Source organism: Gorilla gorilla, chromosome 5 (genome assembly GCF_029281585.2).
Source record: "Gorilla gorilla gorilla isolate KB3781 chromosome 5, NHGRI_mGorGor1-v2.1_pri, whole genome shotgun sequence".
Classification (NCBI taxonomy): Eukaryota; Metazoa; Chordata; class Mammalia; order Primates; family Hominidae; genus Gorilla; species Gorilla gorilla.
In genome coordinates, this window is record NC_073229.2 from 107,365,140 (window position 1) to 107,381,369 (window position 16,230).

Consider the following 16,230-nt stretch of genomic DNA (forward strand, 5'->3'; position numbering starts at 1 on the left):
ATATATTTCTATATTGTAAAGAGTTATGTGGGCTAGGCACAGTGGCTCATGCCTGTAATCCCAGCACTTTGGGAGGCCAAGTGGGGCAGATCACTTGAAGTCAGGAGTTTGAGACCAGCCTGGCCAACATGGTGAAACCCCATTTCTACTAAAAATATCAAAAGTGGCTGGGGAGTGGTGGTGGGTGCCTGTAAGCCCAGCTACTCGAGAGGCTGAGGCAGGAGAATGGCTTGAACTCAGGAGGCAGAGGTTGCAGTGAGCCTAGATCACACCACTGCACTCCAGCCTGGGCGACAAAGCAAGATTCCAGCTCAAATAAAATAAAATAAATAAAATAAATAAAATAAAATAAAATAAAATAAAATAATAAAATAAAATAAAATAAAATAGTTATGTGGAGAATCACATAGGAAACAAACTCATTGGCAGGAGTAGAATTGGCAAGGAAGAAGAAGATTAAGTTATCAATATTTTTCAACAATTGTCTTCATTTTGCCTAGTATTAATATTTTGTCATAATTGTTTTGAGGAATCTCATGTACTGCTTGCTTTAAAAAGGCATGAACTTGGCTGGGTGTGGTGGCTCACGCCTGTAATCCCAGCACTTTGGGAGGTCGAGGAGGGTGGATGACTTGAGGTCAGGAGTTGGAGACCAGCCTGGCCAACATGGTGAAAGCCCATCTCTACTAAAAATACAAAAATTAGCTGGGTGTGGTGGTGGGCACCTGTAATCCCAGCTACTCAGGAAGCTGAGGCAGGAGAACTGCTTGAACCTGGGAGGCGGAGGTTGCAGTGAGCCGAGATCGTGCCATTCATTGCACTCCAGCCTGGGTGACAGAGCGAGACTCCATCTCAAAAAAAAAAAAAAAAAAAAGGCATTAACTAGGGCCTGTTAGGTGCTGCATTTCATATTGCTAATCAAAAGAACATTTGTCTGTGATGGTGAGAGTGGCCATCTAGTTGAGAGTATTTAGGCTTCAAAGTAGGAATCAGAAACCCTAAACAAATAAAGCATCACAGTCTAAGAAATCTATTTGAAAAGTCTAAAGCATCAAATCCCCAAGGCATAGTTTAAACGATGACAGAATGGGTTTTAACTTTCATATCTCTTGGATCTAGAGTCTAAATAATGATATTAATATTAACCTATTTTTAGCAAATGTCATAATATACCTTTTAGTTGTTCTTAAAGTTGTATAACAGAAATTCAACCTTCTTTGAGAGACAAAAAGATGAAAATAGATGAGGCAGAAAAACAAATTCTCATCTAGCTGTTTATAAGACACTGTTATGTTTTGCACAGAATTCGGTTTTGTTTTCAGACAAGTCTGATACCTTAAGCTCTTTAGCAGATAAAACATTTTGTTATAAACAACTTTCTAATGTAACTAAATTATTACTTCATATATAAAGGTTTTGGAAAATTATATTTGAGAAAGAGGCCTGTAACATTATATATATATATCTCCCCCACTCCTGCACTCCCACTCTTCCTGCCTATCTTTCTATAATCACCATATTTTAAGGAGAAATATCATTAAATAAATGATAGTACTGTAGCTAGCTAAATAGTCTCATATATATATATGTTATTAACATGGTGAAGGGAACCTTCCCATACCATTTTTAGATTATATTTTTATGGTTCAATAGTCTTTTTGTATATTGTAACTTAACCTTTCCTATCTTCACCTGTGCCTACAGTAGCAGAAACTCACATCCAGCAACAGGCAGACCTTTCCTTTTTCTCCAATCCTTTAGCCAAACCAGTGTCTAAATTTTCATCCTCAAAATAACTTTCAATGTTTTATGTAGAAAAACATAGAACAATATAAGAAAGAGTCGAGGCATACATTTATATCAGACACATTCAAAGTTTAAAATACAACTACATAAATTTGGCTAATTTTGTTTATGTGTGTTATAGATAAGTCTCTTAACCCTTGAGGCCTGTTGAGATACATTAAGACAAAATAATTAATTAAACACTTGTTTATTATATGCCTAGTATGTGCAAGGCATGATGCTAAAATTTTGTTGTTGCTGAAAGGACTTTTTTTTCCTTTAAGGATTTAAGGACTACTGAATAATGTGAGGCAAATTCCCCAATCTAGAGATGAGATAAAAATTAAAATCAGTGAGAACACTGATGCCATCCCAAATAAGAGAGATAAACAATGGAGTGGCTCCTTGCCAAAAAAAAAAATCACTAATTCTAATATTGAGCATTTAAGGATATATGATTAAAATAGAGCCATTAAGTTCCAGTTAATGCAGAGTGACATAGCGTTCATGTTTACCTCTCTAGTTCATTTTGGATTTCTTTCCAAAATAAACATTTTAGATAGATATGACTCAACCTCTATTTTGTTGTAATGATATTTTAAAGTCTTTGAAGGGAAAAAAGGCTCCTTTCAGCATATCAGCCAAATACATATTAGTACAAACATGGTATAAAATAAATCATAGTAAAATGTTGAAGCATTGAGGACTCCTATCCCAGTCTGGCTGGATGTCAAGATAGTTGCCCAAATGTTCCACCCATAGTACCAAAACCCAAACCCAGGATTTAGCAAAGCAAAAATAAGGTTGTGGTTTTACATTGTATGCTTCAGTGTTTGGGAATAGCTAGTTAAAAGCTATTTTAATAAGCCTCTAGAACCAAGCTGCTTCCTTTCTATTTAACTTTTATGTTTAAATCTTAGATATTTCCAAATCACTTGTGGAAAATTATCAGTAAAACATTAAAATATGTATTTTATTTTGTTGAAGAAGAGGATTTATACAACATTCTAGAAAAGGAAATAGTTCTTATCCCTCTGATCTGTGTGCTTTTCTTTCCATTTTGGTTGTATAATTTTTAAACTTAAACAGTAAGCACCTTAGATATCCTAGGCCTCCCTATAATGAATAAAAATTTGATTATTAAAATATCTGTTATAGTTTTACTTTACCTTGGTTATTTTGTAGCACTGCTCTGCAGAACATTCTGCTTTGCTAGTTGGATTACTCAAAGCAAAAATAATAGGCCGTTCATTGAAGGCAGCCATATCTTTGAGAATTTGTTCTGAGAATGCACCACCAATTGCAGCAACTCCTAATGAAGAAATATGAAGCTGGTAATTAACACTATCATTGGTTAATTCACACAAGAAGACCATGCCTCAAATCAATGATATCTATCAGGTCATTTTCTAATAGACCCTAAACAAAATGCTATATAAACTATTTGTATTCAAGTATAGTGACAAAAAGAGGCAAGTTTGTAATGCCAACAATCCTTACAATCCTTAGGGTCACAAATCTACAAATATCTATTAAAAATTAAAGATAATATTTGGCTTCCATAGTACATTGAGTTAGTTACCAATCACTTGGAAATTTGTATCTAATGTGTAAACTTTCTTTATAAGCAATTCTATGAGTATATTTCAGTCTTGTCAGGCTACAAAGCAATTAAGTTTTATAAACCAAAGCTATCACTTAAGACAACCATCTGATTCATCTGCAAAAGTAAAGTACCACCCACTGAAGTAACTTTAACAGAAGAATAAAGCAATTAGCATAATGGAAATGAAAAACAATAAGATTATTGACAGAATATATTTTGTAAAAACAATATTAAACAGTTAGTAAAGTTCCTGTCATGGAGTAAGTACTGTAGTTATCATCATTATTTTCAACGTTGTCATCTGTTTCACAAGAGCTTGTAGGAATGGAGTATAATACAAGGTAAAAATCAAAATTATATATGCACAAAATAAAGAATAAAGTTTCATAAATTCCTTTGAGTTTTCTAAAACCACTTTAAAGTCTTGCAGTGCACATGCATTGTGTAAGTACTGTATTAAGTGCTATAAGGAAAATAAAGATTTGTGAGATGTGATCCCTGTCTTCCAGGAGGGTCTTATCTACTGCAGTATTTCTCAACCTCAGCACTACTGACATTTTAGGCTGGATAACTCCTTGTCGCAGGGGCTGTCCAGTGCACTACAGGATATTTAGTAGAATCATTCCGCTGCCTCTATCTGCTAGATGTCAGTAGCCCCTCCCTTTACTCCCTTCCAACCCCGCTACCCTAGTTAAGACAACTCAAAGCTTCCAGACATTGCCAAATGTTTCCTGCAGGGCAAAAATCCCTCTTATTTGAGAACCACTGTCTATCTGGAGTAATCAAGCCTAGAAAAGTGCTGAACGTGCCAGGTATTAACAGGCTGAGTTAGAGGAGGGGGCCATACGCTTCATCTCAGATCAGTAAGAGAAAGACAACAGGACTAAAGTTAAAAATCTAGGTCTCTACAGGGTACTGTTGCTTGAGCGAACGTGTAGTTTTTTGAATTCAAAGGGTTAGAATTTCAAAAAGGCTAAATTATACCTCAAAAATTGGTAGTAAAAAAAAAACAATCAGGTCAAAATAAGGGGCAGGGGAGAAGGGAGAGGAGAAAATGCTTACCTATGAGGGCAGTTGGTTTTATTTCTTGAACAATGGCTTCTAGGTTCTTCATTTCTTCATGTTCATGGGCAAACTTCTCTTTCTCTTGTGTTAAGGAAGCACGTCCCTAAGTAAAGCAAGTAAGAAAAAATTAAGAATCTGCCAAACATGTGAGGGTCAATAAATTTCGGTACATATATTACAAATATTTATGCTTAACATTTTTATGTATGATGTGTTATAGCTATTCTTAAAATCTCTTCTTCAATTGTCAGAATGTTATTCATTCGTTCAACAAATGTTTATATGTCAATGTTCTAGGCAATGGAGATGTAACAGTGAACAAAACAAAGCCCTTCATTTAATTGATATTAAAAATCCTAATTTTACAGACATGTGAGAACTAGTATTAACAAATGGCCATGCAAAATATAATTTAAATAATTATATTGTTTGTCACACATTGTGTTTTATAGCAGGTCTCAGAATTTGGAGTTGGCTTCAGCTTTAGTCCTACCAATTTATGCTACTGACTAAGAAAAGAATTTGAAGTCATATTTATGTCATTGTTAGATTTTCTCAGTAAGTATGCGTTTTATATGTTTTTGTTTTTAATGTTCTGATTATGAATGCGCCATGTGTTATCTAGTAAACATCTAATTATAATATTCTAGCTGCAAATTTTAAAGATTTGACTACATAATGGATTACTGCCTAATTTTATATGGTACTTGATGACTTACAAGTTGTTTTCACATATTTCATTTGATCCCCTCAACAATTCTGAGAAGCAGGACAAATATAAGTATAGTCATTTTACATATGCGGAAACAAGTTCAGAGGTTTTAACGGACTTGCTCAAGGCAAGAGATTGTACTGGAACTCAAAGCCTTTTCAATATAGCACAGAATCACCCCGGGCAAAAACTTAACAAATAGTATGTCATAGTCTTTGCAAATTGTTAATAATGAAGATAGTACAATTTTCTTTCTTTAAAGGGTATTATCATTTTATTTCTGTTGCTTTTGTTTGTTTGAAATGAGGTCTCATTTTGTCATGCAAGTTGGAGTGCTGTGGATCAGAGGTCACTGCAGCCTTGAACTCCTGGGGTCAAGGGATCCTCCCACCTAAGCCTCTCTAGTAGCTGGAACTACAGGCATGCACCACCATGCTTGGCTAATTTATTATTTTTTTTTAGAGATGGAGGTCTCGCTATATTGCCCAGGGTTGTCTCGAACTCCTGGCCTCAGGAGTGATCTTTTCGCTTCAGCCTCCTGAGTCACTAGGATTATAGGCATGAGCCACCATGCCAGGCTCTGTTTGTTGTTGTTGTTGTTGTTGTTGTTTTTAATTTTGTTTTGTTTGTCTTTTTTTTTTTGAGACAGAGTTTTTGCTCATGTTGCCCAGGCTGGAGTGCAATGGCGCGATCTCGGCTCACCGCAACCTCCGCCTCCCGGGTTAAAGCTATTGTCCTGCCTCAGCCTTCCAAGTAGCTGGGATTACAGGCATGTGCCTGGCTAATTTTATATTTTTAGTAGAGACAGGCTCTGTTTTTAAAAGCAATATACTGAATTATTAAAAAATTTGAAACATATGAACCTCTTTGTGCTTGTCTCCTCATCTGTAAATAAGGATAATAAGAATTTCTACCTCATCAGGTTGTTTGTGGGGTAAATGAAATGTAATACATGTAAAACACTCAGGACTGTACCTGGTTTATAGTAAGAGCTCTATGCTAGTTGTTGTTACACTTAAAATTTTTGTGAAGAAGAAAAAAAATCATAATTCCAGCACTTAAAGTTTTGGTATATTTTCTCCTATTAATAATCTGCTGTAGGCCAGGCGCAGTGGCTCATGCCTGTAATCCCAGCACTTTGGGAGGCTGAGGTGGGCGGATCACGAGGTCAGGAGATCGAGATCATCCTGGTTAACACGGTGAAACCCTGTCTCTACTAAAAAAATACAAAAAATTAGCTGGGCGTGGTGGCAGGAGCCTGTAGTCCCAGCTACTCAGGAGGCTAAGGCAGGAGAATGGCATAAACCCAGGAGGCAGAGCTTGTAGTAAGCCGAGATCACACCATGCACTCCAGCCTGGGCGACAGCGAGACTCCGTCTCAAAAAAATAAAAAATAAAAAAAAGAAATGATTAGCCAGTTTTGAGAATCAGTGTACTAAATGATCTATCATATCCCTACCACATGCGTTTTTAAGAGGTTATGTGCTATGTTTTCAAAAAAGTATACAATAATGAGTCTAAAGAAGAAAAGCTATAGAATAAGATAAATTGGAAATCACAGCTTTTTTGGCTGTCAAGCTGAGATATAATGAAAAATATTTAAATTGCCTAGAATGGGAAACAAATAATAAAAAAGGCAGATGAATAATGTATGAAAAGAAAAAGATATATGCTTAATCATAAACATCTTTATTAATCATAGTATACCCATTGGCAGCTCCTAGACACTGAAGCCAGAACTTAGCCAGAAGACATTCCATCTAGTAAGAAGCATAAATTACCCACGGCAACACTTTCAAAGGCTTGATTCCTGGTATGACTTACAAGTGCTGAAAGAATGCTGAAAAAAGTCCAGGAATCACGAAATGGTAATACTAGCAATACTGAAGGTCTTACTTGACAAAACAGAAGAAGCAAAAGACACACACACAAAATGTCTCCCAAGTATGTTCTCTACCATTTTCAAAATTGACTTGATGACCTAGTTTAAAGAAACTACTGGAATGTGACAACCTTTTCTAAATCCGGTAATACTGAGGCAACTACCTGTGCCTTTGGACTTCTATTTTCTAGACTAATGGCTTATTTTTCTTTATTTTTCAAAATCTGATTTGGAATACATATTCGTTATGCCAATAACTTCAGTTAGTATGGAGATGAGTAGATGTCTTTTCCCTTCATTCTCCCTTTTCAGGATCTCTTGCTGAAATCCTTTTGCCTTCTTTTGGCAAAGTGCATGTGGGCACCTTTCACCTCAGAAATCCCAAATTCTATGATGCATCTTTTCTCTCTCTCTTTTTTTCAAGAGTCTCTAATTACCTCAAACATATTATGGATAGCTGAAACTTTATTTGTGATATTATTACTTTAATCTCCCCTATCCCTTTATATTGTGACGATTCTTACTATATCGTAGAAGATATAACCAGATTTAATTACTACCTTTTCAAAAGCACATGTTTATAGTGGGCATAGGGAGGAGAATGGGGGCAAAGGTTGCCAAGATTTTGGGCTATTATTCCACAGCCCAGGATAGGAATAAGTAAATTAATTCTAGATTACCAATGATAAATATTTATTCCTTCCTACATACAGGGACTAGAAAAACTCTTCCACAAGCCCCAGTTGGACTACCTACCCCCAGTTTACTGGCCTGTTTTTGCTGTCATGTCATTAGTTTATCAGAGTTGAACCTGGCCCCTCTTTGGATCTGTGGACAGGGCTTTCTCAGCACATAGTCAGTAGCATTTCACTGCATTTGTTGCAAATCAGGTATGTGCACTTGCTAAAAGAGTCCAGAGCTGTGTTTCATCATCTCAGGACAGATTAAACTAAGATAAATTATGTGACAAAAGTGTAGTAAGGGGCATGGAGTGTTTTTAATGTAAGATAGTAGGTGGTGAACTCCATCAGTATTTAATTTTGTATGTTAAAAATCAATATTCATAATTTTCTAAGACTCATGCATATAATCTTTGGCCTCTGTTCTTTTTAATACCTACATGCATTGATCATACTCTATTTGAAATAAAAAAGAGGGAGAAAACAATCAAGCCAGATACTTTTTACCAGCTTACATAGTCTATTTGGAGTTAGACTTTTTTATTAAACCACAGTGTATGAAACGTATTAACCATCATTCAGGGTGAAGGCAGCACCAGTCAAAAATTCTGATAAAATAGCAGATAAACTATATAGCCTGTAGTTTCAAGCCCTCGACCTAGAGATCATGCTTTCAGGAATGAAATAACTATATTGTCAAAACTACCTTTATAACATACAATATACCTTTATTGACCATCTCTTTCTACAGGAGCTAAACATTTAACTATAAAATAGAAAAATACAGTACAGCAAAATTATTTAAAACAAAACAAAATAAAATAAAAATAAAAACAAAATTCAAACCAGTCTATGGCTTCATTCTGGGTTAGATGAAATCGATCCTTCGTAAGGTCTGTTAATATCCTACTTTTTATTTTGAAGTTCTGTCAGCATTAATTTCATTTATTAGTGAGAGCGAAAATATAATAATTATTTAAGACAAAGATTAAACCTGGTTTGTTTTGTGGCTTCTTATCCTCCCTGAAAATGCTCCAAATCTTCACTGCAAAATGCAAATACTAGGCAACATTCCCTTTTCATTCTCTTTTCACTGTCTTTATTCTTACTTTAATTTTTGTTTTGGAAGGTTTTTTAAAACTAAGTATTAGTTTTACATTAAAATGTATTCATATTAGTTGACAAAATTAATATATAAATTATTTTCCACTATAAAAAACAAAGGCATCTTATGTTTATTACTATAAAGTACAAAGATATTTGAGTATGATCCATAACCAAGTAATTGACTTCAATTAACCTTGGTGATATGGATGAATTATTTACAATATTGGTATTCTATAGCATTAACTCTTTCCACTGCACATATGGATATGGGGTAAATGATGGAAAATGCTATGCCTGTGACGTTGAAAGTTGAAAGAGAAAATATGCTGGAATAATAATTACCTAGCGTGATGATGATATAACTTCAAAGATGAGCTGACTTCACAGTTCATGTTTTAGTTTTTGACATGGTGTTTTTAAGAAGTGGAGTTTCACCAAGAAAATTTTTTATTTAAAACTTTATGGTATTTTTACATTTTATAAACAATTACAAGTTAATAAAATTAATAAAATTATTATTATTGGTTCTCAGGAGATATAAAAGTACTAAGAATGAAGGATAAAAAACACAAAAGAATCATGTAAATTTGAAAATGGGATTACACTAATTTACTGGTTATTCTAAGGCTTAGTTCTGCAACAAAAGTCAATATAAGGATTTTGACTGTTTAAAAAGCATGAAAGAAAAAGTGAAACTTAATATGTATCTTTTATATTAAATAGTGTACAAGCTATTAAATATATAACAACCTTTTAAAATGTAATTTTATCTTGGCAAGCAGAATATATGAACTTCTTTATTTTGGCAAGTAAAAGACATGAAGTAAGAGAGACTGACTAGATCTAGCCAACTACTTCACAGTTATTCCAAGTATTATATCCATGGACTCTGGAATCTCAGCTCAGTAAATGTGTGTTAAAATTATTCAAGATGCTAAAATCTATATATTTTTACACAGATTTCAGGTAAAAATGTCATCAGAGACAACAAAATAAAACCACATAGACTTCCACTTTTTGGACTTTTGAATATTTTATATCCCTAAGGACAACAATTTGTATAGCTTTCTCCACGGCTCCTACTATTCCTATTATTTACATGGTGATGACCCCCAGATCCCTATCTCCAACCCAGACACTTATCCTCTGTATCAGTCCCGTATCTCCAACTGCCAATGGGACATCTCTGTCTGAGGTCTCCACAAGCACCTTAAACTTTCTATGTGTGAAACTGATCCTGTTACTTCCCTTAAATTGGTCTGTTCTTCATTCCTTACTAGACAGACCCCAAGGAGTCCATCTAGACTCCTTCCTCCACTCCACCCTATTCCTCCTTCCATATTTCGTCAGTTACTAAGTATGCCACTTCTATTTCCTAAATACCTACTGAATTAAGTTTCTTTCACTCACCTCCATGGTTATGCCCCAATTAATTTCTATCTGGATTATTGCAACAGCTTTGTAACTAGTTCTTTTTCTCAGTTTCCCCTCATTGCAATCCATCCTCCACAATGCCATCAGAGTAAAGGAGAGGCAAACTCCCCTGCACAGGTTTCTTTAATTGCTCATCTTCAGGGTTCGGAAAGCCCTTCATCTCTCATCATCTGCTTCCTTTCTAATATAATCTGTAAATGTCCCTTATACCAAAATATTTTATTTTGTACATGCTGGTTCTCCTGTCTGTAAAGTGACTTATTCACTCATTTATTAACAAAATATTTGTTGTCAGGCATGTACTACACACTGTATAGAACTTTGAAGATCTAAAGAGATGAAAGGCATCATCTTTAGCTTCTATCAAGATCTCTCAGTGAACTTGCCATCATATTTCCTTTGTTTCAGTTTTGTATATAGGAAATTTAAGATATCTATGGAGACCCTAGATAAACTCCTAACTCTTCCTTTCCAACTTAGCTTAACAGACACCTTGTCTTGATATCTTCCTCAGTACTCCCATCTTTTTCCTTAGTGCAGTTGGGAGCATCATCTCCTGTGCACCTTGACACCATGAACATATTTTTTATAATACTTTCATATGGTTCTAGTTCTGTAACTAGTGGCTTGAATTTTTCTCACTAGGCTATCAGCTTCCTAAGATCAAGGGCTTTACTGAATCCCCAGAGTCTAGAACAACACCCGATCCATAGGTGGTTTTATTCAATAAACATTCTTATTTCATGCCCACAACTTGTCACATGATGACAGTGTACAAAATTTTCATACTATGCTGATTCTTCAAAGCAATAGCTATTTTTTTTTTTTTTTTTGAGATGGAGTCTCGCTCTGTCACCCAGGATGGAGTGCAGTGGCGCGATCTCGGCTCACTGCAAGCTCTGCCTCCTGGGTTTACACCATTCTCCTGCCTCAGCCTCCCAAGTGGCTGGGACTACAGGCACCCACCACCATGCCCGGCTAATTTTTTTTGTATTTTTAGTAGAGACGGGGTTTCACCCTGCTAGCCAGGATGGTCTCGATCTCCTGACCTCGTGATCCACCCGCCTCGACCTCCCAAAGTGCTGGGATTATAGGCGTGAGCCACCACGCACAGCCAGCAATAGCAATTTTTAAGCCAAGAAATCCATACTGAAAGCCTCTGTCTTTATATATACTTATATTTTTTCTTCATTTAAAGAAAAATCTATTTATGTATATTGATTTTAAAAAACATATTTTTCTAGCTTTAAAGGAACAGATTACTAAGAATTCAAAATATATAAAAAAGACATTAGAAATAATGTTTTAAGGTAATATGCATTTGATATATTTCCTTCTATGACTTTCACATACAACTGTATTTTAAATAAAAAATAATATATACTATGGTATTTGTTTTTTTCCCCTAACATTATATTATGAATCCTTTACCATGTCATTTATTGCTCTCTGAAAACAATTTAAAGCCTATACAAATACTAATGTGGCTATTCCACAATTCATTTGACAATCATCCTTTATTTAGGTAAGTGTAACATATCACTATTATAATTAATGTGTGATAAACCATATCATTATTGTAAATAATGCTGCAATAATATCCTCATACATAAAATACTGTATACATCTCTATCTCCATGAGATAGATTCTTTGAATGGAAACTAGTGGCTCAAAAATATAAACTTTTAAAGGCTTTGAATACACATATAACAGCTTTCCAGAAAGTCTGTATGTACACATTCACATTTACTTCTATACTAAATTCCAGAAGACACTGCTTACCATTATTTATTCCTAATCATTCATCTTCACATAGGAAGGGGATTTATATGTACTTTTTTCCAGCAGTTTAAAGAATGATTGATATGCACAGGTGGCACAAGTATTAATAATGCCTTATAACTATATAGCAATATGGCCACAAACCTAATTTTATTTAGTTCTCAAAATAATACTATGAAGTAGATACTATTATCACTATTAAAGATGGAGAAACTCAAGCTCAGGTAAGATAACATTCAAACAAGCTATTTATCAAAGTTTTCTCTCAGGAATTCCCATTCAAACCCTTAAGAATTTGGTTGAGAGAAAGTAGCAGGTAAAGGGTAGCTATTTCATTTCTTTCCTCGTTTCTTTCTAGCTAATGTACAATTTGATCACCAACTCTCAATAAAAAGTGATATATCTAGGTGTTTCATCTGTATCAATATCAAATTGCTAAATTTAAAACTAGACTGGCCAAGTGCAGTGGTTCATGCCTGTAAATCCCAGCACTTTGGGAGGCTGAGGCAGGAGGATCACTTGAGCTGAGGAGTTTGAGACCAGCTTGGGAAACACAGTGAAAGCTGTACAGTTTTTTTTTTTTTTTAATTAGCCAGATATGGCGGCCTGTGGTCCCAACTGCTCAGGAAGCTAAGGTGGGATAGGGATCACTTGAAAACAGGAGGTCAAGGCTACAGTGACCACGGAGGCATCACTGCACTAAAGCCTGAGTGACAAAGTGAGACCCTATCTCAAAAACAGACAGAGAGAGACAGAGAGAGAAAAGAAAGAAAAAGAAAGAAAGAAAGAAAGAAAGAGAAAGGAAAGAAAGGAAGGAAGGAAAGAAAGAAAACTAAACTAATTCAAATGGACTGTCAATTCAAAGGGGTGTAAGGAGCCGACTCACATTGCAGATGGAATCTGTTCCTAAGTCATAGTTTTCTTCTTTATTCAGAAGAGTATCAGTATTCTGTATGACATGATCATTTGTATTTAATGGCTACTCTTTTAATATAGTGTAAAGGGAGGTGGTAGAAACAGAGTTGTCTTTGAGATGGCCATCCAGAATGACATAGTTATCTTTATTCTGGTTAAAAATGACAAATTCTTACCTTAACTATTAATCCTTTTGAATCAACCAGCCATATCTTTTTGATGGCTTTCTCTTTTGGTAAGCCTTCTTTTTCCAAGGCCATCACAATCAGGTGTGCAATCCCTAGGGCAGCCTCAGTGATGAAAAGAAAAAATTTTAAAGTTGTTCTACATGATATCTTATTAAGGGTTACATTTCACCCCATTTTGTCTTTCTTAGTGGGAACAAAATATTTTTGTCACATTTAGGTTAAGCCAAATAACAATTATTTACCCTTTTTACTACAACAGAGCCACTATTATGTGGCTTGCTATTTGGCCACAGATAAACTGGTGATATCCTTGATTGTCAGTGTATTTAATCCTGTTAATACAACCAAGATTTGCTCCAAGAAAAAATACTGAATTCAAAATAATGAACTGGTCAACCTTGCTCATTGAACTGTATTGTTTATTGTTAGGTTCAAGCTACTCTAATTGAATTTGAAGAAAGAAGCTTGGTCATTTGGATGGGAACTTGACCAATTAGGCAATAGAATGAAACTGATGAAAAAAAAAAAATCTGTGTTTCCAAGCATCTACTTACTCTTCTAATTTGGATACCAAAAGTGCTGTGAAATTTATTGCAAGATTAAAGGAATCAACTTCCTTGGTATTTGGTAAATTTTATAATTATCTGTGAAATTTCCAATATCTTTCCAGGGACAAACAAGTGCTAGTTTTGAATCATCCAACCATGAATTCTTCTGCCTAGTTGAGTATCAAGAACTGGCCTGTGCGATTCATCAAACCCTTTGAAAATTCAAAGAGGTTTACTAAAGTTAAATACAGCATGTAATAATCCGCAAAATAGAGAACTCAAATGTTAATGAGCTGTCATTTAGCCTTGATTTTTATTTCAATGTGAAAGTGAATTTGTGATTTACATTCTGAATACTTTCACATATTTGTATCATGGCATTTGAATTCTAACTTCACATATTTTGTTTTATCTAAAAACAAGCAAAATGAAAACCAATACGACATAAACAATTATCTACCAGTGTAACATATTGTTTTGTTCATAATCATATTCAATTTGAAAATTTAAAGTTTCTTGAAATATATATATATATATATATATATAGCCACAAAATATTTCTCTATTACTTACATTCTATAATTCTAAAGAGATTTTGGCAGTTTTCCCATAAGAAACTCAAACTCAACTAACATTTTAATTTCTATTTTGGGGATGAATTATTATTACAGGAGTCTAGTTTTCTTCTTTCAGATTATTAAATTAAGCAAATAATAACAAAGCATAATTTGGTTTTGCTGCAGTCTCTTTCCAACAATTTAAAATATTTTGGGATTTTTGCATGTGAACAGTAATAATATACTACAAATCCCTAATTCAAAATATTTTTTCTTAAAAACACATATGTAGTTACATACATACACACTGAATTGTGAGTCAAATTTTAAAAACTTGTTTTTGTAACACTGGAGTATACTAAAAGCCAGTATCAGATAAACCAGCTTAAATACATAAAAGCTTGCATATATACACATACATTGGAAAGTTTTCCTGTATGGCACCTTAGATATGCATAACAAATACCTATGGCAACATTTGATAATACCACAAATTTAAAACTGTGAAAAATATCTCATTACTTCTGTACTAAATTATCCTATGAATAATTAATATGTCTCAGTACTTAATTTGGGAATCTTCCATAAAGCCTACAGTCACAATATACTAAAAATTTGAAAGAATACATCAAATCTTGAGTTAATGAGCAATTAACACTAATTATATGTTAGTTTAGGAGAACAAAAGTATTACACAAGGCAAATACCTCTCCAGCTCCTTGGAATAGTATTGTTTGATCAGACAGTTTGTTCTTGGTTATTCGAAGAGCTGCAAGGAGACCTGCAACTGCAACAGATGCTGTTCCTGAAACAAGTAATAAATATCCTTGAGTAATCCTCAAACAGATCCTGCCAATTTCCAAGCTTTTATTCACATCTTGAAATAATCATAAAACAGGTTAACTGGTACAGAAGAGAAACCTGTGGTTGTCTTATCCCATGCTTGCATATGTGGTAAAATTCCCAGGCTACTGACATCAATATTTTAAGATAGCATCTTACTACTATTCTTGAAAACTTCCCTGAAAGAAGATTCTGTGACTAATCTTAGTGACATAATCAATGAAAGGATGGGATCTGGATTCCTCAGATTCTAGCTCAACAACCCACTGACTAGCTGAAAGAATTTAGAGAAATTATTGTGTACATCAAATAGATAGTTTCCTCATATGTAAAGTAGTTTTACTTTATGATATAAAAGAGTAATAAGTGCTATTAGATTCTTCCGTCTAATTACTCTTGGGGTTTTGAAATCTATTAATGATCCCCTTCACACAAAGAAGGCTTCACACAAAGAAACTCTTCTTCACACAAAGAAACTCTTAATGTAAGAGTTTCAGAACCTCAGACAGGAGGACACAAATAGTAAATTCTTGCTGATGATGGTATTGGTGCTCATAATATTTTTGATACATTTGGAATTTAATGTTAATAGCAACTAAAATCTAATTATATTATATTATTTAATAGACTTTTTACCTATGAAAATCACTGGTGGATCCCAAAGGTACTAGACAAAACGAATGCAAAATTTCTTAAGATAAAAATTATATTTTCCTCATCATGTCTCATAGGCATAAAAACTTCACCAGTTCCAATTATATTACTTTACCATATAAGCATTCACAGATCACAAAGCAGTTCTCTTGCTTTGAGTGTAATTACACAGCTCAACTTCTTTATGGCTAATAAAGCAGCAGCTTCTTGCAACACTTTCCAGCTGTATCTATACTTTACTCCTCTAAGGTAACATTCTACCTATAATGTTTCCTACATCACTCAGCTGGGTAGTAAAGCCTAGCTAAACATTAAATACCCTTATTTAACATTATGGTTAAAACAAAGATTAGACTAGGTTTGATGAATGACACAACGATGAAGCATTATGTATGTCAAGTATCAAAGGTAATCAACATTTCACAATCAGTAAATTTGTTCTATTCAATCTTTTAGTTTCTTTCTTCTTTA

The 16,230-nt window shown here is 34.3% G+C and overlaps 1 protein-coding gene across 1 annotated transcript in view; it reads right to left on the reverse strand.

Moving 5' to 3' along the window:
• ME1 (malic enzyme 1) overlaps positions 1-16,230 on the reverse strand; it is a 214,144-nt gene that overhangs the window by 13,946 nt on the left and 183,968 nt on the right. The window contains exons 8-11 of the mRNA XM_031012399.3: positions 14,970-15,067; positions 13,146-13,259; positions 4,454-4,559; positions 2,955-3,097 (exon numbers count right to left, since the gene is read on the reverse strand). Of these exons, the coding sequence (XP_030868259.1) occupies positions 2,955-3,097; positions 4,454-4,559; positions 13,146-13,259; positions 14,970-15,067 (461 nt within the window). The remainder of the gene's footprint in view (positions 1-2,954; positions 3,098-4,453; positions 4,560-13,145; positions 13,260-14,969; positions 15,068-16,230) is intronic.